At 53.0% G+C, this 20,971-nt stretch overlaps 2 protein-coding genes across 5 annotated transcripts in view; one reads left to right on the top strand and one right to left on the bottom strand.

The window, feature by feature from the left end:
- Positions 1–6,621, top strand: part of Ttc21a (tetratricopeptide repeat domain 21A) — a 35,648-nt gene extending 29,027 nt beyond the window's left edge. For 2 of the 3 annotated variants that reach the window (XM_046437568.2, XM_046437569.2), the window contains 9 exons: positions 236–346; positions 942–1,023; positions 2,217–2,367; positions 2,574–2,735; positions 2,844–3,036; positions 3,124–3,348; positions 3,937–4,057; positions 4,222–4,289; positions 4,370–6,621. In XM_046437568.2, coding sequence (XP_046293524.1) covers positions 236–346; positions 942–1,023; positions 2,217–2,367; positions 2,574–2,735; positions 2,844–3,036; positions 3,124–3,348; positions 3,937–4,057; positions 4,222–4,289; positions 4,370–4,447 — 1,191 coding nt within the window. In that variant the 3' untranslated portion in view covers positions 4,448–6,621. Of the gene's footprint in view, positions 1–235; positions 347–941; positions 1,024–2,216; positions 2,368–2,573; positions 2,736–2,843; positions 3,037–3,123; positions 3,349–3,936; positions 4,058–4,221; positions 4,290–4,369 lie in introns of those variants that run through there. The other variant, XM_046437570.2, reaches the window with a different exon arrangement.
- A 1,344-nt stretch (positions 6,622–7,965) lies between these two features.
- Csrnp1 (cysteine and serine rich nuclear protein 1) lies at positions 7,966–20,673 on the bottom strand. 2 transcript variants are annotated; one of them, XM_046437095.1, is made up of 5 exons: positions 20,568–20,673; positions 12,720–12,946; positions 10,931–11,190; positions 10,166–10,480; positions 7,966–10,071 (listed from the first exon to the last, which is right to left on the bottom strand). In XM_046437095.1, exons 2-5 carry the CDS (start codon positions 12,907–12,909, stop codon positions 9,091–9,093), a joined length of 1,746 nt encoding a protein of 581 aa, XP_046293051.1. In that variant the 5' UTR covers positions 12,910–12,946; positions 20,568–20,673; the 3' UTR covers positions 7,966–9,090. The 2 variants fall into 2 exon arrangements, with proteins under 2 accessions (XP_046293051.1, XP_046293050.1); XM_046437094.1 differs by lacking the exon at positions 20,568–20,673 and adding an exon at positions 19,430–19,578.
- Between the last annotated feature and the right edge of the window lie 298 nt (positions 20,674–20,971).

The raw sequence follows: 20,971 nt of genomic DNA on the forward strand, positions 1-20,971 counted from the left end.
TTACAGTGTAGTGAGTAAAACCAATGCCATGGCTGGAGTGCTGGATGGGAGAAGGAGAGGGCCAGAGACATCACCCCAGAGGATTTGGGACATGCTCAGAAGACAGAACTGACAGAAAGAGTGGGGGAAAGAGCTTTCAAAGACAACCTCAGGGTTTCCCACAGTGTTCCTTGTTATTTTATATATATATAAAATATATATAGTATACAGTTTATTGTACCCAACCTTGTTGCAGGTACTGTTGGAGCTGGCACACCTCTACCTGCTCCAGGGACACCTGGACCTGTGTGAGCAGCACTGCACCACCCTCCTGCAGACAGAGAAGACCCAGGAGAGCGCCTCTGTGGTAGGAGGCCCTGGGGACCCTTCCCCACCCTCCCAGGGACCCTGCGAGGAGATGTGGGTGGCTGTTTCCTTGCTCCATAAGCTCAGATGCCTCTCTGGCCCACCTCTGAGGGGCTTTGGGGCAAGAGAAAACTCGTGCTGCACTCTACCTTTCCATGGGAGAGTGGGGCTGGCCGGCAGGGGGCAGCAGCCTCCTAGCCAGTCTAAGGGGAAGGGGCGAGGCTCTCTCAAGGCCAGGAAACCACACCCTCTGTAGGTGAAGGCAAGGGTGGGACAGAGTCTGGGGGCTTCAGGAAGTGTGTGGAATAGCTCTCCCAGTTCTGCCTCTCTCCTCCCTATCACCTGGACCTCCTCCAGAACCCCAGGGGCAGAGGCCAAACCCCTGCAGAGCAGAGGAAGGAACCTTCTGCAATCCTCACCTTCCGGTCCGGGCCTGAGGGCTGCAGGCAGTGGCTGCTTCTCCCAGGGCCTAAGAGGCTGCCTTGGAAGTCTCTCTCTACCTTCCCTCCTTACCACTCCCAACATTCCCCAATATCCCTGCCTCCCCCCATAGAGCTGCTCTCAGGAATTTCAGAGCCTTGAATGTTTTCTGATAGATGATGGCTGACCTGATGTTTAGAAAACAGAAATATGAAGAGGCCATCAATCTATACCAACAAGTCCTGGAGAAAGCGCCAGGTAATCCCTTCCACTGAGAAAGCCTGCATCAGTTCCCACCTAGCAAGTGCTGCCCTCCCAAACAGGGCGGCTGCTCCCCTCCTTCCTGCCCAGGCAGAGGAAGCCCCTTCCTCTCTGATTGTTCCCAGAGAGGCAGGAAACTGATAAAGACCCAGTGGAACGTGCCGGCCCTTCCCGAGTCCAAGGGGCCAGTTCCTGGTCCCAGGCACTTGGCACTGAACCCAGGACAGCCTGTCTATCCCCTTACAGCCATTGGTGTTCAACACAGTCCCTTTCTGAGTTCACAACCACTTAGTGGGGACTAAAAATCCTCCCATTCCCACTCACTACAACATAAAATCCCCTTCTCTCTGGGGAAGGGCCCAAACCTGAGGTGTAAGCCAGACTCTGAGCAGGCCCAGCAAGTCCAAGTGGACAGGAGTCTGAATCCTGGTCCAACACTTACTAGCATGTAACTTTTTGCAAATTACCTCTCTGTGCTCAGTGTCCTCATCTATAAAATAAGGACAATAAGAGTACTGACTATATCCTGTAGGTAATATATGGGTAAATATAGTGTCAGGTACAATAGTTAGCTGCTGTGTATGTGTGTGTGTGTGTGTGTGTGTTACTGGAGATTGAACCCAGGGGCACTATACCACTGAGCTACTCCCCTTGCCTTTTTTATTTTTATTTTAAGACAGGGTCTTGCCAAGTTACCCAGGTTAGCCTCAAACCTGCAATCCTTCTGCCTTAGCCTCTCCATTAGCTGGGATTACAGGTATGCACCACTGTACCTGATTTTTATAACACTATTTATTTATTTATTTATTTATTTATTTATTTATTTATTTTAGTACTGAGGATTGAACCCAGGAACACTTTACCAGAGGTATATCCACAAGGTCTCACTAAATAGCTAAGGGTCTCACTAAATTGCCGCGGCTGGCCTCAAACTTGTTATCCTCCTGCCTCAGCCTCCTGAGTCACTGGGATTACAGGTGTACACCACCACACCCAGCTATATTTTATTACCATTATTAAGCATAATTATTATTATTATTCACTCAACACTGTAAACCAGATGGGCAGTGTCTACTGGCTCCTCTTAGATGCCCTGCACCTCAGCCTGCTCGCCCTCCCAGGCCAAAGCACTCCTGCCTGATACAGCTGTTGGCCACCACAGCCTAGAATTTTCTGCTCTCTTATTTTAGACAATTTTTCGGTATTGAATAAATCAATTGATCTGCTACGAAGAAGTGGCAAACTTGAAGAGGCACCTGCCTTCTTTGAATCATCCAAGAAGATATCCAGTCGGGTACCTTTGGAACCAGGGTTCAACTACTGCAAAGGCATCTACTCTTGGTTAGTTGGTGGGGCGTGTTGAGGTGGGGCTGTATGCTAGAGACCTTCCCTGTATGCTAGCAGACACCAGAGATCTTGCTCAGTTTCAGGGGAGCAGGAATTCAGCCTCCAGGACTGCTATGCAAGCTCTGTGGCTCCGGTGTATTAGTGCACTCTCTGGGTCTCAGTCTCCCAGATTCTCAGTTTCCCTGATTCTGCCACTACAGGCACGTAGGGCAGCCCAACGAAGCCTTGAAGTTCCTAAACAAAGCTCGGAAGGACAGCACTTGGGGCCCGTATGCCACTTACTATATGGTGCAGATCTGTCTGAACCCAGACAACGAGCTTGTGGGTGGACAGGCTTTTGAGAACCTGATGACTGAAAGCAAGTAAGGATGGGGGTGGGGGTGGTGGGGGCTGGGGTGAGAGGCTGGAGAAGGCGGAGGGAGCCAATGGGCTACAAGGTAGGCCGCCCGCCTGAGTCCCATTGCCTGCAGCTCCACCAACAGGAAGGAATTGGAGCAGCACGGGGTGCGCACGGCAGAGAAGCTGCTGCGCGAGTTCTACCCTCACTCTGCCTTTGACCAGACCCAGCTGAGGCTCCTACAGAGCCTTTGCCTGATGGCCACCAGGGAGAAGGCGAACGTGGAGGTGGCACTTGGTACCTTCATCGAGATGGCACAGGCGGAGGTGCGCTAGCTTGGGGGAACCAGCGGGCTGCGGGGCAGAGGACAAGGGCCAAGGTGCGCTGATGGCCACTTCCCACCCCATGTGCAGAAGGACAACACCCCTGCCCTGCTGGCCATGTCGCAAGCCTACATGCTACTGAAGCAGATTCCCAAGGCACGTACCCAGCTGAAGCGCCTGGCCAAGGTCGCTTGGTCGCTGGCCGAGGCCGAGGACCTGGAGAAGAGCTGGCTCCTGCTGGCGGACATCTACTGCCAAGGCGGCAAATACGACCTGGCCTCGGAGCTACTGCGGCGCTGCATACAGTACAACAAGGCGAGGAGGCGCTCTGAGCAGGGAGGCCGGGCGGGGAAGCAGGGGTCCAGGAACTGCAAGGAGCGCTGTGAGCCATGCCCAGGCTTCAGGGACAGAGGAGATGCTGAGAAGGAACTGGATGGGAAAAAACAGGTGGAGAGGGGCATGTGGGCAACAAACCAGGATAGGAATTAGCAACACCAGTGACAAGGCCAGGCAGGAGGTGCAGGGGGTCAGACTATTCCCAGAGGAGGAAAAAACATGAAATGAGAGAGAGAGAGAGAGAGAGAGAGTCAAGGGGGTGCTGAAGTGCAGTCAGAGCTGGAGAGGGAGGTTTGCTGGATCCGAGCACATCACTAACCCATGGACACAGTGGTGCATGCCTGTCCCCAACTAATAATGGGACAAGAGGGCTTCTCCAGCGTTGGAGAGGCAGTGAGGAGGGCATACAGCTAACCCCTTGCAAAGCTGAGGATACCCTTGGGGTCCCTGTGCAGGCTGGAGTTAATGCAGCTCACCTCCCTCCATCGCCCCCTTCTGGTCCCACACCCACACTACACTTGGGCGCTGGTTTCCCTCCACAGAGGCGCTGACCTATTTTCCCTGCAGTCCTGCTGCAAGGCCTATGAGTATATGGGCTTCATCATGGAGAAGGAACAGTCCTACAAGGACGCAGCCACCAACTACGAGCTGGCCTGGAAGTATAGTCATCATGCCAACCCCACCATTGGTAAGGCAGCAGCCAGGATGCACATGAGCTGGTGTGGGAGGGAGGGCATCACAGGACCCCCAACCTGACCCCAGAACTCAAGGCCTGTTCCCTCGATATTGGGGGAAGGGGTCCTGGGGTCATGAGGTTGCCACCCTCTGTGTTCTCCTTGGTGTCCTGTGCAGGTTTCAAACTTGCTTTCAACTACTTGAAGGACAAGAAATTTCTGGAAGCCATTGAAGTCTGCCACAGTGTAAGCCACCGACATTGGCAGGGAGGGGTAGTGGCCAGGACCCCTGCCTGATGCTGCATACCCATTCTCTCTTGGTACAGGTACTCATGGAGCACCCCAACTACCCCAAGATCAGAGAGGAGATTTTGGGAAAAGCCCAAGGGTCGCTGAGGATCTAGCTGTGGTCGGAGGGACTCTGGGCCTATGGAAACCGTAAACCTTGAGCAGTTTCCTGGAGGGGGTGGGAAGTGGGTTATTGGAGAAGAAATTCAGAAAATAACATATTCTTCCCTATTTCTATTATGAATGTGGTTTATTTGGAATCATGTCTCAATGGACCTGAAAGGCAACCCAAAGCTTTACCTTTTTTTTTTTTTTTTTTGTACTAGAGATTGAACCCAGAGGTAATTAACCACTGAGTCACATACTTTGTCCTTATTTTTTATTTTGAGACAGGGTCTCACAGAGCTTCACTAAGTTGCTGAGGCTGGCTTTGAACTTGTGATCCTCCTTCCTCAGCCTCCCAATCCACTGGGATTACAGGCATGCGCCAAGACATCCAACTCAAAGCTTTTCATTTTTAAGGTCCAAAGAGTAATTTTGCTATAGGGAAGAAAGACATCAATTGGCTTAGCTTTTGTTCACTGGGCACTTTATAATAGGCCCTACTTTAATACTAGACTCTTGAGAGGGCAGATATCCACTCCCTCACCGCATTTTTTGTAATGGGGATGGAATTCAGAAGCACTTTACCATTGAGCTACATCACCAACCCTTTTCAATTTTTGAGACAGGGTCTTGCTAAGTTGCTGAGACTGACCTGGAACTTATGATCCTCCTGCCTCAGCCTCCTGAGTTACTGGGATTACAGGCATGCACCAGTGTCCAGCTCCTGTAGCTATTTTTAAATGCCTCCCCACTTCTGTCTGGTTCCCAGCATTCTGGAGCTAAAGAAGCACTGTTCCTCCCTGTCATGCTACCCAGTGAGTCTCCACTGGGAATGGGCCCAGGATACTCTGGGCAATGGACCCAGACAGGAGACTCAGGTACAGAAGTCCTCCTCCAGAGTTGAAACCTGGGTGAGAGGGTCTGCAGGTCTGCAAGGGCTATTGTCCCACCCTGTCACATGCATTCTGTCCCTACCCCCTCCCCAAGTCTTCAGCGAGCATCTGCTGATCCTCACCAATTTGGGACAAATCTGATTATTCTTGCCTGAAATAGGAAAATACATTCCAAGAAAAAAATAATACCCACTTTAGCATTTGTAAAAGATGTTACCATCTAATGCATCCCCCAGGAACCCTTTTAATGCCCAAGAGGGCAAATGCAGTGGCCCCTATTCAGATGAATAATGGAATTGTAACTAGCAAGAGGGTGACAGAGGTCACCTTTGCTGGGCTCCCGATACCACTCTTCCTGTTTTTCAGGATGGCAATAATGGGACAGTCCAGCCTCAGGGGAAGGAACTCTGAACTGGAATTCGGGAGGCCTAAGGTCTCCCATGTGACCTCCCCAAACCCCTCCCCTCTCTGGTTCTCAGTGTCCCCCTTTAGTGCAAGAAATTAGACTAGATGTTTCCCACATCTTAGTACAACTCTCTGCCAATGATGTATGTAGCCAATATTGAAGTTTAATGAATGAATGTATTTATTTCTGTAGTGCTGGGATGGAACCCAGGGCCTCACTCATGATAGGCAAGTGGTCTAGCACTGAGCTACACACCAGCCCTCAGTTTAATAACTATGTGTTTATATAACAGAAGAGTCACTAGCACAATGAACTCAAGAATTCATGAAAATTGTTGCATAGGATGGGTCTAACTATTAAGCATATCGATATATTTTGTTTTAGAAAAGTATAAAGGGTTTATTTAGTGAAATGAAAGTAATGCTCCAGACACGTGGAGTAGACCACCTCCAAGAGAGGAAAACAGCCCATATAATTGATTTAAAGAAACATCCAGGAAGCAGAGGGGTAGAATTTTCAAGAGAAGTTGTCTAATGACTAAGGTTGGGAACAGTGAGCAGGTAAGGGTCCCTTTTAGGAAAGTGTCAGTTGTCCTTGATGGCTGTCAACCTTCTTTTTCTAATGTAGTACTGATCGCGTGCAGGACCTCTTGGTGAGTTGGTGCTCTGGAATGCCCTCTCCGGGTTACTGCCATCTTTCCTTTAGGAAAACCCCCCTGTCCCTTTTCCTGTGCCTGCTTTACAACCCAGTTTTGTTGGGACAAGTTTGAGAGGCAGGTCTGTCTGGAGAATTATTTATGAAAGGAGTGTGCATTAACCGTACTTTTTTGTGGCTGTAAAACACAAGTTATCTTCATTTATCTCAAAAATAAACAAATAAAAAAACCTCAAGATCTAACACTGTGGCCCTAGAAGGGAATGGGCAAGCCTCAATCCAGCATGAGTTGAATCTGTGGAGCAGGAGCGTTTAGGGGCTTCTAGGCAGGAGATGCTGAGGGCTGCCACCAGAACCCTGGATAGTCAGAAATGCTTCAGAGCCCATGGAAAGACCAGGATTTAGGATCATGCATGCTGAAGCAATCTGCAAAAGCATCTGCAGACAACACTGAAGGGTGAGGAAGCAGAACAACTGAATGTACCATGGTGCTGTATCCTGGGAAGCCTAAGGGCTGGGCTGTCTCTGGCTAAACTGGTTACAAGGACATGCTGCCCCACGACAGGCCAGACTCCAAGCCATGATTCTTCTAATGGCCATTATTATGTGGTCATGCCCATGCATGTCCAGAAGAGACAGACACCCAAGGGATGATGGGACTGGCAAAAAAAGAGGGGAACATATAAAGACAAAAACATAAAAACAAAATGAAATTGCAAACACAGGCTTGCATGCTGCAGGCACTCCTCCAAGTGTTTTGCATATATGAACTTAACAAGCTAATGAAAGGAGCAATGTTATTTGCACAGTACTGAGGACACCCAGGTACAGAGCACCTAATTTGCATAAGTCACCTCACTAGGTAATAGAAAAGCTGGGATTCAAACCTGTCATATTGGGTCATGCTCATGAGTGCACCCAGCGCAGACCAAGAGGCAGAGGGTTAGACCACAAAAAGGGTCTTTTGGTGGGTCCCCCTCCCAGCACCTGTACAAATCATTACCATCTGTAAGGGAGAGGGTGAAATGCCTCCAAAGGCTCCCTGGGGCAGGGTGCAGCCTGCTCCTTTGGCCCACAGCCCACTTCAGCTGCTGGGGACAGGTCAGACAGGTCTGGTTGGTGCAGATGGATGAAGCTCTGCAGCTTCTGGTGCCACAGCTGCTGAGCCCATCTCCAGGCCAGGCCTCTACCAGCCACATCTCAATGCCTGTTCCAACCTGGTGGTGGGTGACTTAACCTTCTGGGCCAGGCCCTAGCTCAGTGCTTTCACTTACCCAAAGTAGACAGCCCCATTCCAGAAGAGTATCCTGCTGCTGCTCCCCACTGCTACCCCAAATGACCACTGGGGAGGAGTGGGTTAATTCAAAAGGAAAAGTGCACCATCTGCCCAGCCAGCCTCTCAGCTGGCTTCCTGCCTCCAAGCCCGACTGTCCTGCCTGGAAGGAGGCCCAGTGTGCACCCCACCTACCCAACACGGCCCCAATGTCCACACTGCCCTCCAAGGCCACCCCCTCCCTCTCCACTGCCTCCTGGAGGTATACCCCAGCTCCCCATCCCAATAATGCAGACCACACCGTTAAAAATAGAGCCTCTTTATTGGTACCTGTCAGCTCAGGTACAATGTGTTCCCACAGCACAGGCTGGCAAGGCTGCCTAGGCAAAGGGGCAGGCCCAGAGCCTAGCTTTCTTGGCACAGACACACAGAGAAATGAATAAATTATAGTTCTGACACTGAGGGACAATATAAAAGTTAATGTAAAATTCAAAATTCATAATTCAACACCAGCAAACAAAGGGCATAAAAGCCCTAAGGAACCACCCCTTAGCAACTGGCCTTGGGGTACATGGTGGGCTGGGATGGAGTGCAGTGCCCCAAAGCCCTGCAGGGTGGTGTTCATACCAAGGCAAGTCCTTTGCCCTTTCCGGGCATCTAGTCTCCCCCTCCTACATTACGGGCTGGGAACAGAGGCCACTGCCTTGTGGAGGGGAGAAAGTCGATCGGAGGGCAGGAAGCAAAGGGGCTGGGTAGGGCAGGCATAAGGGGGTTTTGGTCACAGCTGGCCAGCCCAGCACCTGCTTACACAGCCATCCCCGAACCAGGCAACTAACAGGAGATCACAGGGCTTGCATCCACACCTGGTATACACCAAAGCCCAGGCAGGACAGGATGCAGGACAAAAGGGACCCTGCCCCCAGCACTACCTACCAGCCAAAGAGGCACAGCTAAAGCTGCTTCAGTCTCCAAATAAATTATGGAAATAAATTACAGTCTTCACAGTCCAGAGGATCTAGCCACCCCATAGGTCTAGGGCTCAGAGCGGCGTGAGAAGCCTGAAGAGGCTGATTAGCCCCGTTCCACTGTCCTTGGGCTAAGGAATATCATACAGAGACTGAAAAGAGGTCTGCGAAGCTCCAGGAGAGCCATGTCTTCTCTTCCTGGCACACGCTGTAGAGGTGGAAGAGCACTGTGTGGGTGTGGGGGGCCAGGCCGCTGAAAGGGGGAAGCCCCTCCCCCTCTCTTCAGCATACAAAAGTTAATAAATAAATAAATTCAGAGTGTTTCGTGGAAACCAGGAGTGCCCACATACCTGTGGCTGAGCCAGCCAATAGGAAACTTGTTACATACAGACCTTGGGGAGCCCCCAAATCACCAAAAAGCAGCAACAGGGCTCTTGGGGCAGGGGAAAGGTACCCTAGTACCTCAGACCTGCACAGGCTCTACCAGAGAGGCCGGGGCAGTGTCCTCAAACTGGCTGTCGATGAAGGGGGCCAAGGTGTCGGCAACTGGTTCAGACAAGCCCATGAGGGACTCCAAGAAGCAAGTGCTGCCATCCCCCGGTGGAGAGAGGCCAGGCAAGGGGCCGTGGGATGCCTCGAGGTTGTCCAGGCTGCCAGGCGCCTTCTGGGAGGTATAGTGAGGCCCCAGACTGTAATCTGGCAGAGACTGGAGTAGCTCGAAGGAGTCGCAGGAAGACAGGCTGAGGTCCACTGAGTTGCTCTGGTGAATGTCCACACTGGGCGGCACCGAGGTGCCAGGGAGGCTACTTTCTCTCAACCCTTCAAAGCCACCATTTAGGAAGCAGCTAGCATCCAGGTTGGCATTCTCATCCAGGATACCCGGCACAAAGCTAGTGCCAGAGTAGTTGTGGGTCCAGCTGGCCAGGCCACCAGGGTCACCAGTAAAGATGTCAGTTGGGTAAAAGCAGCTGAGGTTGTCCAGGTTCCCCACACCCCCTTCCTCTTCCTCCTCCTCCCCACCAAGGTCAGAGTCACTGAAACTTAGGATCCGCGCCAGGCTGTCATCATCCATGCTTGGCTGGAAGCCAGGACCAGGCAGGCCTGGATGGGTGGGGTGGTCTGGGGCCTCACTAGCGCCTGATGAGGAAGATGTCGTGGAAGAATCGGTCATGTCACTGCTGCAGCTATTGTCTCCCAGCTCACTGCTTGCTGGGGGGTTGGCCAACGGGAAAGGGGACACCATGTCCTGCTCGCCAGGGTTGGCTGGGCTGCCCTGTGCAGGGGCCTCCAGCTCTCCAAGGCTCTCAGCCCCCTGCTCCAGCTGCAGGCGTGTGAGCGTGTGGATGAAATGGGTCTGCACACGCGCCTGATTAAATTCCACACGGCCGTTGGGGTTCTCACAGCCCTCCTTACAGCAGCCACAGGGGAACCCTGTGTGGTCCATCTGCAAAGAAAGTGGAGGCACAAGTGAGAATTCTGTGGAGTGCAAGAACCCCCAGGCTCAACCTCCCCAGCCCAGCCCTATCCAGCAACCATACCTGGCACTTGATACCTGCCAAGCTGCAGCTGCAGGTCTCAGGGTCACAGACCCTATCGCAGCGACAGCCACAGTCCTCACGGGATTGGCGCAGCGCCTTCAGTTCCCGCTTCTCCTCGCGGTCGATCCTTCGCACACCCGAAGCCCGCAGCAGAGCACGCCGCCGCCGAGCTGGGTGGGGTTGTAGGAAGTTCACTTCTTCCAACCGGCCGCCTGCCACAGCCACTGCCAAGTCTTCTTCCACAGAGGCATCATTGATGGCATCCACTGTAAGTGGCAGGCCTGCCTCCCCCTCAGGTACTCCAGAGGCCGAAAGCTGCATCCATGAGAGAGGAAATGTGAGAGGCACGAACACTTAACAAACGTTGAATGAACATTTAACAAATGCCCAAAGCGCTTACTGTGTGCTAGGCACTGTGGGTATGGTGTTGAGAACAAGCAAGAACACTGCCCTTAGGGCATCTTGCAGAGATGTACTACCAATCCCCAGATCAGGGACAAAATTCCCTCTCCTATTACACATACACCACCACCACTCCCCAACAACATAAACTCCACATCCTCCTCCCTGTTAAGGTCAGACACCAGGCCCTCAGTCCACCTGGAACCGCCATCCTTTCCCTGTGTCTGCAGATAATCTGGTCTGATTAGGCCAATCACAGAGCCCACAGACCTATTTGCCTACATATGACATGCAAACTGGCACCCAGCGCTAGGATTCCAGGAGCAGCTGGAGTGCACGGGCCATGAGGACAGGTCTCCCTACCTTCCAACGCAGCATCTCTAGCTTCTCCTCTTTCAAACGCTGGCGGAGTTTCTCACGCCGGGCCCGGGCTTGTTCCTGTGTAAACTCACACAAGGAGAAGTGGCGGCAGGCGCTGTGGCGAGGGGCCATGCCCAGAGTACAGCCACCACGGCTGGGCACACTGGTGAAGCCCTGGCACCGTGGGAAGTAGAAGACAGTGATGCCAGTGAAGGCGACACGGCATGGGCGCTCCCGAGGAGCCCGCTTCAAAATGGACCGAGCTGGAAGACAGGCAGGGAAGGGGGGGGGGATTAGTTCACTGAAGCGCAGTATCACCTCGAGGAAGAGTGCAAAGAACTGTCTCTCCCCACGCATCCCCTCTCCACCCTCCTTAAAAAAAAAAAAGAGGACCTGAATTTAGGAGCCAGCCTGGCTGGGATTGGAGCTGGGAAAACTGAACAAACACCCATGTCAACATTGGCTCGAAGTCATTTACCAGTCCAAGTGACAGTATTCATAGGGTTGAATGTCTTTCCATTACTATCAGTCATCTACCTGTCCCTTTTACAATTTTATATTGATTTGTAGGAACTCTTTATGTATGAAATTGGAGATAATGATCATCTATTCAACCTCTCTGTGCAAATATTTTAGTCATCCCTTTGGTATGGCACTTCATGTAATTTTGTTGTTGTTTTGGCAGTGCAGGGATTGAATAACCCAGACTTGTGCATGCTAGGCAGGTGCTCTACCACTAAAACTACAGCCCCAGTCCACACAAACCAATTTTTTAAGGTTTATGTAGTCAAAAATACATACTGATTTTTTAAAATATTTATTTATTTTTTTTTTAGTTATTGGCAGACACAACATCTTTGTTTGTATGTGGTGCTGAGGATCGAACCCGGGCCGCACGCATGCCAGGCAAGCTCGCTACTGCTTGAGCCACATCCCCAGCCCCACATATTCATTTTTTTCCTTCAAAGTGTCTGTTTTGCAATAGGCTTAGAAAGTCCTTCCCTTTTTAAGTATTGGCAATTCCACATTTCAAGCTAATACATTAATTTTAAAAGACTTTGTACTGTTAGAGACTATGTGCTAAAAATCATAGTGTACAATGCACACACACACACGCAGCATATATCTGTGTTATTAAAATTTCATGAGGCGGTGATTAGGAAAAAAATTGTCTTAAAAGATTCCTTGGAGGTAGAAGGAGCAATAGTGAAAAACAAGCTTGAGAAACAATGCTCTAAGATAATCAGTTAGAAAGCTGGATTCGTTTTTTTTTTTTTTTTTAATTCAGTGCCAGGGACTGAACCCAGAGCTTGTGCACAGTAGGCAAATGTTCTTACCACTGAGCTACATCCCCAGTCCTCTTTCTCAATTTGGAATCAGAATTACACAACTTGGAAAATAACCTGGAAAAAACCCTCTTGCAGTGTGTTCAGGCAAAGGCAAACAGCATTTTGACAAGAGAGGGACTGGCCTGACAGGCCCTGCGGCAGAGATGTGTGGGGTGTGGAACTCCAGCAGCTGGGTTTGTAGGAAGGGCAGGCAGGGTGCACGCTAGAGAAAAGAAACTGGAACAGAAGGGAGGGGCTCAGTGGGAAGGCCCCAGGGCCACTCCAAGGAGCTGCATCCTGGATGTCACTACTCCCAAGGTCAAAGGTGAATCAAGCTAGCCCCTGAAGTGGATGCCATAGGAAGCCAAGTGAGGGAGCTACAGCCCTGGAAACCTGACCTCCCAATTCACCTTTCAGGAAGGAAGAAAAAGTAGAGTGGGGTTCCCAGGGAAGAGAGGACTCACGGGTAAAACTTTGGGAGCCACAGAAGTCCCTTTCAGGTAGGGGCATCTGACCCCAGGGGCTCTCTTCATCTGAGACCGAAGAGCTTGGGGAGCAGGAACGAGAGACGCAGTCAGAGGAGGTGGAGGAGCAGAACGAGGAGGAGTCCTCCTCCAGCTGGTCAAACTTCCTCTTCTTCAGCAGCCCAGTCATGGTTGCAGAGGTGCTCTAGGGGCTGGCGACACAGGGCCTGGAATGGGAATGAGAAAGTTAAGTGTCAGGCAGGTGGTAACAGCAAGCCCTGGCAGAGGGTTCCAGAAGGCAGGCTCTCAGACACGATCACTATTCCTCCTACTGCTGCTCCAAGTGTCCCAGAGCTAGGTCTTGGCCCTCCTGTCCAAGCCAGAAGCTCTAGGTACAGGAGCAGTCTCCAGGAGGCCCCCCTACCCCCAGCACAAGACACAGCACTTCTTCCTCCAAACAAATCCAAATCCTGATGCCTTTGAACTCCCACAACCTTTGCCCAAAGCCTTCTGGGGAAACCGCCTGGCATCTTCCCCACCACCTTCTACAACCCACCTACACACAACATCCACACCAGCAAGGGCAACCAGCAGACAGACCAACAGATGGACTGATGGACTTCGGCTATACCATTCCTGGACAGGAGTCACGGGGGCTGACTCATTGCAGGGGTGACTCATGGGGGCTCCCGTCTGTGCACCTTTGTGTGTGAAACCCAGCCACACGCCACAGGGCCCTCAGAAGGTGGTACTGCTTCCTCTTCTCCAGCACACCCTCACTCCCACCAGCCTGCACACAGGCAGCCCCAGGCCCTCCTTCCAGGGTCAGGCACTCTGGGAAAAGCTGGCTTTGATGGCCCCCATTCCCACGCGGAGGACTTTCCTGAGCCCCTCCCTTCCAGTGATGGAACTTCTCAGACTTTCCCTCAGAAACCCCCATCCCGCAGGAGAGAAGTCCCCTGCCTGCAGGCTTAATGTGACAGGGAACCTTCATTTGATCTTCAACTCCACTTATGTCTTGCCTTCTACTCCAATATTTTAAACTGTCTGAATGAACCTCCCATGGAAACTACTATTCCCCTTTAGCTTCTGAGGTGCAGCACCCCAGGACACACTGTGCTTCCCCACTGAGACCTCAACCCTCGGTGGAATGCAACCAGAGACGCCACAGCCAGCCTGGCCTCAGAAGTGGAGAGGGCTGGGGCTCTCTGCCCTAAATGCCAAGTGTAGCCCCTCTGCCTGAGGAACCCCCAGAGGGTTCAATTCCAGGGCTGCTCACGGCTACCTTGTATCTGTGGCCAGGTCCTATGGCACTCAGGGCTGGGTCCCCAGGAGGCGGCCAGGAGGAAGGGGAAACAAAGCTGAGGCCCTAGGGCTAGGGAACCCCACCCCCACAGCCATCACAGGAAACGAAAGAACAGGAAAAACCAACCAGAAAGCTGTCTTGGTCTCTTCTACTCAGGTGTCCTTTCCAAACACCACTTTCCTTATCCCAAGCCTCTCCCGAGTCCCTGAACCTAGGGAATGTGCTGTGAACCAATTAACTGGATAAAATCCATCCCAGGGACAGCCTCTGTCAAGCAGGCATGAGAGAAGCAAGAAAATTTCTCTCCCTGGCTAGCCCCCCACCCTGGGCCTGGGGGAAGAGGATACACAGGTGTTTCCGGGGGTAGTTTCTTAGGCTTGGCACCCCCCTTCCCAGGGTCAAACCACAAACAAAAACAACCCAGCTCCCAGCTGACCTGCAGGCTCTCCCAGGAGATGGGGGAACTCATAATCCAGAGCCAGGCACACACATGCACACACACAGAGACCACAGATATTCAGACACAGAAGCACACACATGAACAAACAGCACCCACACTTCCTGCCCCTGTGGGGAGACACCATCCTTTCCCCCAAATTCCAGGTGCCATCTATAGGGTGCTGAATGCCTCCTTAATCACGTGCCTGGTCTGAGGACGGCGTCCCCCTCCTCACCACCACCAATTGCCCACTCTCTATGCCTGGCCTTCCCCAGGAAACATACAATTCCACAGGCCCCAAATTGAACCCTGGTCTCTGTCCCCCACCCCCAACACCATCTGTTCCTCTTCCTGTGTTCCCTATCTTAGTAACAGCACTGCCACCCACCCAGTTGCTCAAGCCAGAAACCTGCAGCCATCCTCAACTCCTTCCTCCCTCTCCCTTCATCTACGTCCAGGCCCTGGGTCCTGAAGTTCACATACACATTCACGTACTCCACACAAAGTCAGGCACAGACTCAGTAGGCATCCTGGAGGCCACCCAGCATTGTATTAAAAACCCTGGCTCCAGAACCAGACTGCCTGCCTTTGAACCCTACCTTGGATATTAATTGGCTGGGTGATCCTGGACAAGTTCCTTAACATTTCTGGGCCTCCGACTCTTTTGTCTTAAAACCTCATAGGGTTAGAAGGTTTACAGGAATCGATACAAGTCATGTTCTTGGACAATGATAAGTGTTTCAGTAAATGTGTGGAAAAAAGAATGAGCTCCTGGATACACACAACACAGATGAATCTCAGATATTACACTGAGACGAAGAAACCAGAAACAAAATCCTGATCATGAAGTTCAAGAAAAGGCAAAACTCATCAGTGATTACACAAGTCAGAATAGTGGTTCCAGGGGGAGGGAGGGGCACACACTGGGGAGAGTCATGAGGGGATTTCCTGTGAGGTCTAGAAATGTTCTCTGTTGTGCTCTGGTTGGTGGTGATAGGGGTGCCCCAAAACTAAAAATTCATCTAGCTGTACATGTGGAATGTGTACACTGCATGAATTCTATGTAGGTCACCATCAATTTTAAAAAGTCTGGGCTGAGGGTGTAGCTCAGCTGTACAGCACTTGCCTAGGATGCTCAAGCCTTGGGTTCAATTCCTAGCACTTAAAATAAATAAAGTTTATTACCCTTATCACCTCCCAGTCCCCATTACTACTACACATGTCCCCTGCTTCTGCTCCTGCTCTCTCCACCAACCATTACTCTGCAGCCAGAATGACCCTGTAAAACCAAAGATCCACCTGCCATTCCATTGCATAGCACCACTCTGTCTGTAGCTCCCCCTGGGGAAGCTTGACCTTAGGATCAGTTAAGAGGCTGAAGCAGAGCTGGCCACTGCTTGGCCTCCAGCCTCATCCCGCAGTCTCCCTATGGCTCTTCTCTGTACTCCAGCTGAACCTGCATTTCCCCTACCGACCATACCCTTGCCCATCTCCCGGCCTTTGCACAAACTGGAACAACCCAACCTCATTCTCTTTCAGAAGTTATCTCCAAAGGGACCTCCAGAGTCCCCTACTCTTTCCTCCTGCCTCTCTAAGTCATGCTGTAGACCAAATATTTGTGTCCTACCAAAATTCCTGTGTTGGAAGTCAAATCCCAAGTGATGGTGCTTAAAGGCCTTTGGGAGATAAGGTCATGAATGGAAATAATGCCTTTATAAGAAACACAGAGATGACCTCTTTCTCTACCATGTGAGGACACAGTAAGACACAGTGCATCTGCATATTAGAAAAGGAACCCTCCTCATCAGATTGACACCCTGAACTTGCACCCACCCACTTTCAGAAACAGAAGAAGTAACTTCTTTTGTCTAAGCCACCCAGCCTATGCCATTTTTGTTATAGCAGTCCAAACTGACCAAGATAGCTCCCATGGTATCAGGAATCGACCTAGAAACAGATTATAAGTACACAAATTTTCAATGTGACCTTTGGCTCCTGGCAGTTAATTTAGGAGAGGGCCACATGTTCCTCCTCTGGCCAGTGCCAGAGGACTCAAGCAAGAATGACACTTAAAGGTGGCCCTAAAGACTGAAGAGGGAAGGTCTAACTGCAGGTGGTGCCAACACAGGCATAACAGGAGGCCCCCTGTTCCCCAAGAGTAAACAGATGAAGAGATGTCAAGGAAGCAGCTCAGGCCAGATACCAGGGCTCTGCCATCAGGAATGTCCATAGAAGGATTTAAGGTGAGGGGGTTCTAGCCTCCAAGGCTGCAGATAGGAAAAGAGTCATAGGGAGGTTACAATCACACTGCAGGCAGGAGTGATGAGCCCCTTGCAGGATCTGCAGACCTGGAATGAAATGAGAATCATCTCCTCCCTGATATTCCCTTGGGGAGGTGGGGAAGAGCTCCTGGATCTCAGTTCCTCCGTCCCACCTGGGGATTCAGAGGCTGAGAGAGGCAGAGGCAGGAGATGAGATGGAAAGACTGAGCCAGAAACAAGGAGAAGCCAAGTCAGAAAAAGGAATGAAAGATAGTGAAAGAGTCCAAGAAAAGTGTCAGACAGTGAGTCAGAGGGTGGGGGAGGGGCCCTCTGCAGCTCCCCAGGAATCAAGATCCTGACCGTGGCACTGTTCCCAGGGTGAGCACAACCCCCTCCTGGGGTCCTGGAGGAAGGAAAAGAAATTCCCAGGGAGCTGGCTCAGACAGAAATACCACACCCCCAAGGAGCCCCGGGAGACAGGCCCTGAATCAAAGAGAACCAGGCTTCTTCCGGGATCTGACTGGGCCCTGAGAATCAGGCAGCCCTCCAGCCACCACACACAGGCACTGGCAGCCTAGGAGAATGTCTCCCAAGCCTACAGGCCACAACTACACACTCAGGTTGCACTATGTGAATCCAAGGAAGGCCACCTCACTCTTGGCACCAAGCAACCCAGGGCTGTTTGGGGAAGGACATTTCAAGACCTCTAAAAAGTCCCATCAACTCCTCTGTCCACCTCAGCAGTCCCATCAGTGCCCCAGCTCCGAGCCAGAGCTGGTATTAGGGAGGGGGCACCTTTAGTCGCCTCCAAACCCCTCCAGGAATCTGAAGAATGTGTCCTTTAACCTCAGAACTGAAGGCCTTGGCCAGCTACCCCCACCCCCAAACACCTGGGGTCACATGACCCCAACCCCCAAGAATTACTTCCTAGGACAGGGGAAAAGCACCTAAGAGCACCTCTGGTCCCTAGTGAAACAAACTGCCTGGACAGCCCAGAGACAGCAGACAGGAAGCATGGGCACACCCCTCCCCCACCCATCCCTCTGAAAGTCATCTGGGGGAGGGGACAGTTCCTAGGCCTAGCCTCTAGGGCTTGGCACTGGGTAGGTGCCAAACGTTAGCTGGCTACTTAAGGCACTTGCTTCTGCAGGAGGGAAATTACACCTGACAGTGACAGCTCCCTCCACCTAAGTCAAGGCCTCCTTAACTCCATTCATTCATTCATTCATTCATTCATTCCACAAATATTTACTGAGCTCCCATAATGAGTCAAGTACTGGGGTAGGTGTTTGGTCATACAGGGGGCAAGATTTACAACAAATGTTGTCCTCTAGAAGTGTGAGCTGGAGGATGGGGACAATCAGTGTGGGGTGATGGAATGGAGAGGGTGAAAGGGCCATGCAGGGAAAGAATCACAGGGAAAAGAGGGGGTGAAGGCAAATTTCTCTGGAAAATGGATGTAGGGAGAGTTCTTCAAGAGAGTGGGTATAGTACGGGTGAGGATCTGGAGCAGGAACAGCCAAAAAGGTGAGTGGAGGAGGGGCAGCTTAAGAGACAGCAGAGCCAGGGCTACAGGGCAGGCTTTAGCCTGAGGGCACAGGAAGCCACTGAAGGGTTTAAGTAGGGAGTGACAATACCAGATTTGCATTCTTAAAAGATGGCTCAGCACCGGGACTAGAGGGGGTGTGACCTGTTGGACAGAGAAGCCAGGGCCAGGTGAGGTGACAGTACAAGAACAGAGGAGAAAGGGGGGTGGGCCTGATGACTTTGGGATGCGGAGATATAAGAGGGCAGGGCTATGGAGGATTTGGGGGCGTGGGGTGATGAGTTACGCTTCAGAGGACTGTGCGACTTCTGAGTGGAGGTGTTGGGTGGGCAGTGAGAGAGCTGGGGAGGACGCTCTGGTGTCAGGAATGTGGGCTATGGCTGTGTGACTGTGCCGGGAACAGGAGTGACTAAGTGTATGGCTGTTGCTGTGGTGTGGGCATCTCAACAGTGCGTGACGGGGAAAAGGCCCCCCCGGCGAGGGGAAACTGAGGACGGAGAGGAAGTACATGCAGAGGAGGGAGTAGAAGTGCGTGGGAGAGGACCTACGTGTGCCCGCGGGTGGCCGGTATAGCTGCGCCCCGTGACTCACGGCGGTGGCCTCTGAGTGTGACGGTGACTGACAAACAGGTGAGCGTACGACACAATCCCTCCTCCTCCCTCCCGGGGTCCGTGACTCACCAAGCCTCACTCCTCGCTCATCCCTCCACTCCCTCCCTGACCCCCGCCTGCTGGGATCACCCGGCACACGCCGCAGCTCCCGCACCCTCCCCCGGGGGGAGCCCGATGAGAAAGGCGACAAATGTCACCTGCTCTGGCCACGCGAGAAACTTCTGAAAAGTTCTCAGGCAGCAGGGTCAAAAGGAAACTCACCCGCGGACGCGCGCGCCTGGCCACTCTGCCACCTGCACCCGGTTCTGGGAGCCGGGACATCTCGGGGCAACTGCGGCGGGGCGGGGGAGGGGAGCGAAAAACCTACGACTCCAGCCTCCCGGGCTCCAAGCCGTGGACTCGGGCCGGGTTGGGCAGCCCCCAGCCCCGGAGCCCACTAGGGTTGCCCAAAAGCGAATGGCAAGGGCCGGAGCAGCACTGCCACTAGCGCCGGATGCCCCCTCCCCAAAGTCCCGTCCAGTCGGTCTCGGGTCCCCTTAGCACTCGCCTGAGAGCCGGTCGCTCGCCAAGAACACCGACGCGACCCTCGTCCCAGCCCGGCACGCTCCCCGCGCCGCGACTCTCTGCGCTCCGCGGGGCAGCCGTCGGTCAAGCCGCCCCTCGCTCTGCGCGTCCGGCGGCTGCGGCGGCGGCGGGAGACTGGCTGCGCCCGGCCCCGCCCGCCGCTCCGCCCTCCTCGTCAGTGGAAAACTCCGGGGCTCACTGCGCTGACGCACGCCGGGCCTCCCGCCAGGCCGCCCGGCGGCCCCGCCCCGGAGGCGCCGCTCCTCCCCGCCCGGAGCCGGCGCAGCGGCCCTGGGGCCTCCCGGCGGACTCTGACCCCACGGCGGCGCCTTGCAGCTCTCCGCCCAACCCTCCCCCAGTCCGCGCCGCCCTCCTGCACTGGTCCTCAAGGCGCCGACCGTCCTGGCTGGGAGAGCCAGTCTCGTAAAGACGCCCACCTCACCCCACCGCGCCGTTGCAGAAGGGTAGACTGAGGCCAGGAGTCTCGCGAAACTTCGCAAGACCCTGGGACAAGACAGCAGAAGGGAGGCCTCCTACACGCCCTCTACCCTCACTCCACCGGAGGCAGTCTATTATAATCCAATCTAAGCGTTAACTCTTCTGCCCCCACACTACCACCCACCCCCAGATCCGCCAGAAAAGTAAACTGATTGGAGATGAACCCATCCCGGGATGTAAGAGGAGTAGGGAGGGAGAGTAAAGGAGATCGTCTAGGGCCGGACTTTCACCTCTGCCCCCAGGCCAGAAACCCTACCCCTGCTGGAGCCCAGGACTAGAGGTTCTCAGAACCAACTTCCCCACCCCCACCCATCCCCCCCTTTTAAAAAAGTGGAGAGAAGCTGGTTTCTTCCGGGCCAGACCTTGGCCACTTAAAATGGCCTGTTGCCTTTTCTGCTCCCGCCAAGACCTCCCTTGACTCAGGGCCAACTCTCCCCAGTACCTCTGCGCAGAGGAAAATGTGTGTGTCCAGCAACCAACTACTGGTCCAGGGGCCCACTCCCTGCTCCTTTTCCCAATCACCAGTCCTGATATTATCCAGCACCTGGAGGTTCCCACCTTCACACCCTTGCTGCAGCAGCTGCTTATCACCTGAACTGCCTTTTGGCCCTCTCTCTGCTTACCTGAATCCCAGCGCCTTTAAAGGCTCTCTGCTTGCACTGCCTCCTCCAGGGAGCCTTCGTGGGAGCCTGACCCTCCCCCTTCCAGCTCTGCTCCCGCTGCATTCTGGGTTCTTCTGACTGTCCTAGATGAATACTGTCAGCGACTAGCCCAGCCCTCAGGATTCCATTCCACCCTCCTCCAGGTGGGGGTGGGGGGGACCTTCTGTCCTCCTGGACGGCATTTGGAGTGGAGATGATTGTGAGGGCCCCACTTCTGCCATCGGTGTGTAAAAAAAAAGAGGGCCAGGACCTATCGATGGCCCTTTACTTTCCCGAGAGAACAAGAGGAAAACAGGTTAGGGGCCCACATAGCTCCTGTCCTTCCAGATGCATTTCTTAGGGGGAGGTGTCTGGGCAGCTGGAGT

Source organism: Marmota monax, unplaced genomic scaffold, assembly GCF_021218885.2.
Source record: "Marmota monax isolate L192 unplaced genomic scaffold, Marmota_monax_Labrador192_F-V1.1 WCK01_AAM20220418_F8-fsc00021, whole genome shotgun sequence".
In the NCBI taxonomy this organism is placed as follows: domain Eukaryota; kingdom Metazoa; phylum Chordata; class Mammalia; order Rodentia; family Sciuridae; genus Marmota; species Marmota monax.

Excerpts from the sequence above, each read along its gene's own strand:
- Csrnp1 (XM_046437095.1), bottom strand. The coding sequence starts at position 12,909 with ATGACTGGGCTGCTGAAGAAGAGGAAGTTTGACCAGCTGGAGGAGGAC. Across the intron at positions 10,481-10,930 it reads TAGAGATGCTGCGTTGGAAG|CTTTCGGCCTCTGGAGTACC; the intron begins GTAGGGAGACCT and ends TCATGGATGCAG. Across the intron at positions 10,072-10,165 it reads TGGCAGGTATCAAGTGCCAG|ATGGACCACACAGGGTTCCC; the intron begins GTATGGTTGCTG and ends CTTTCTTTGCAG.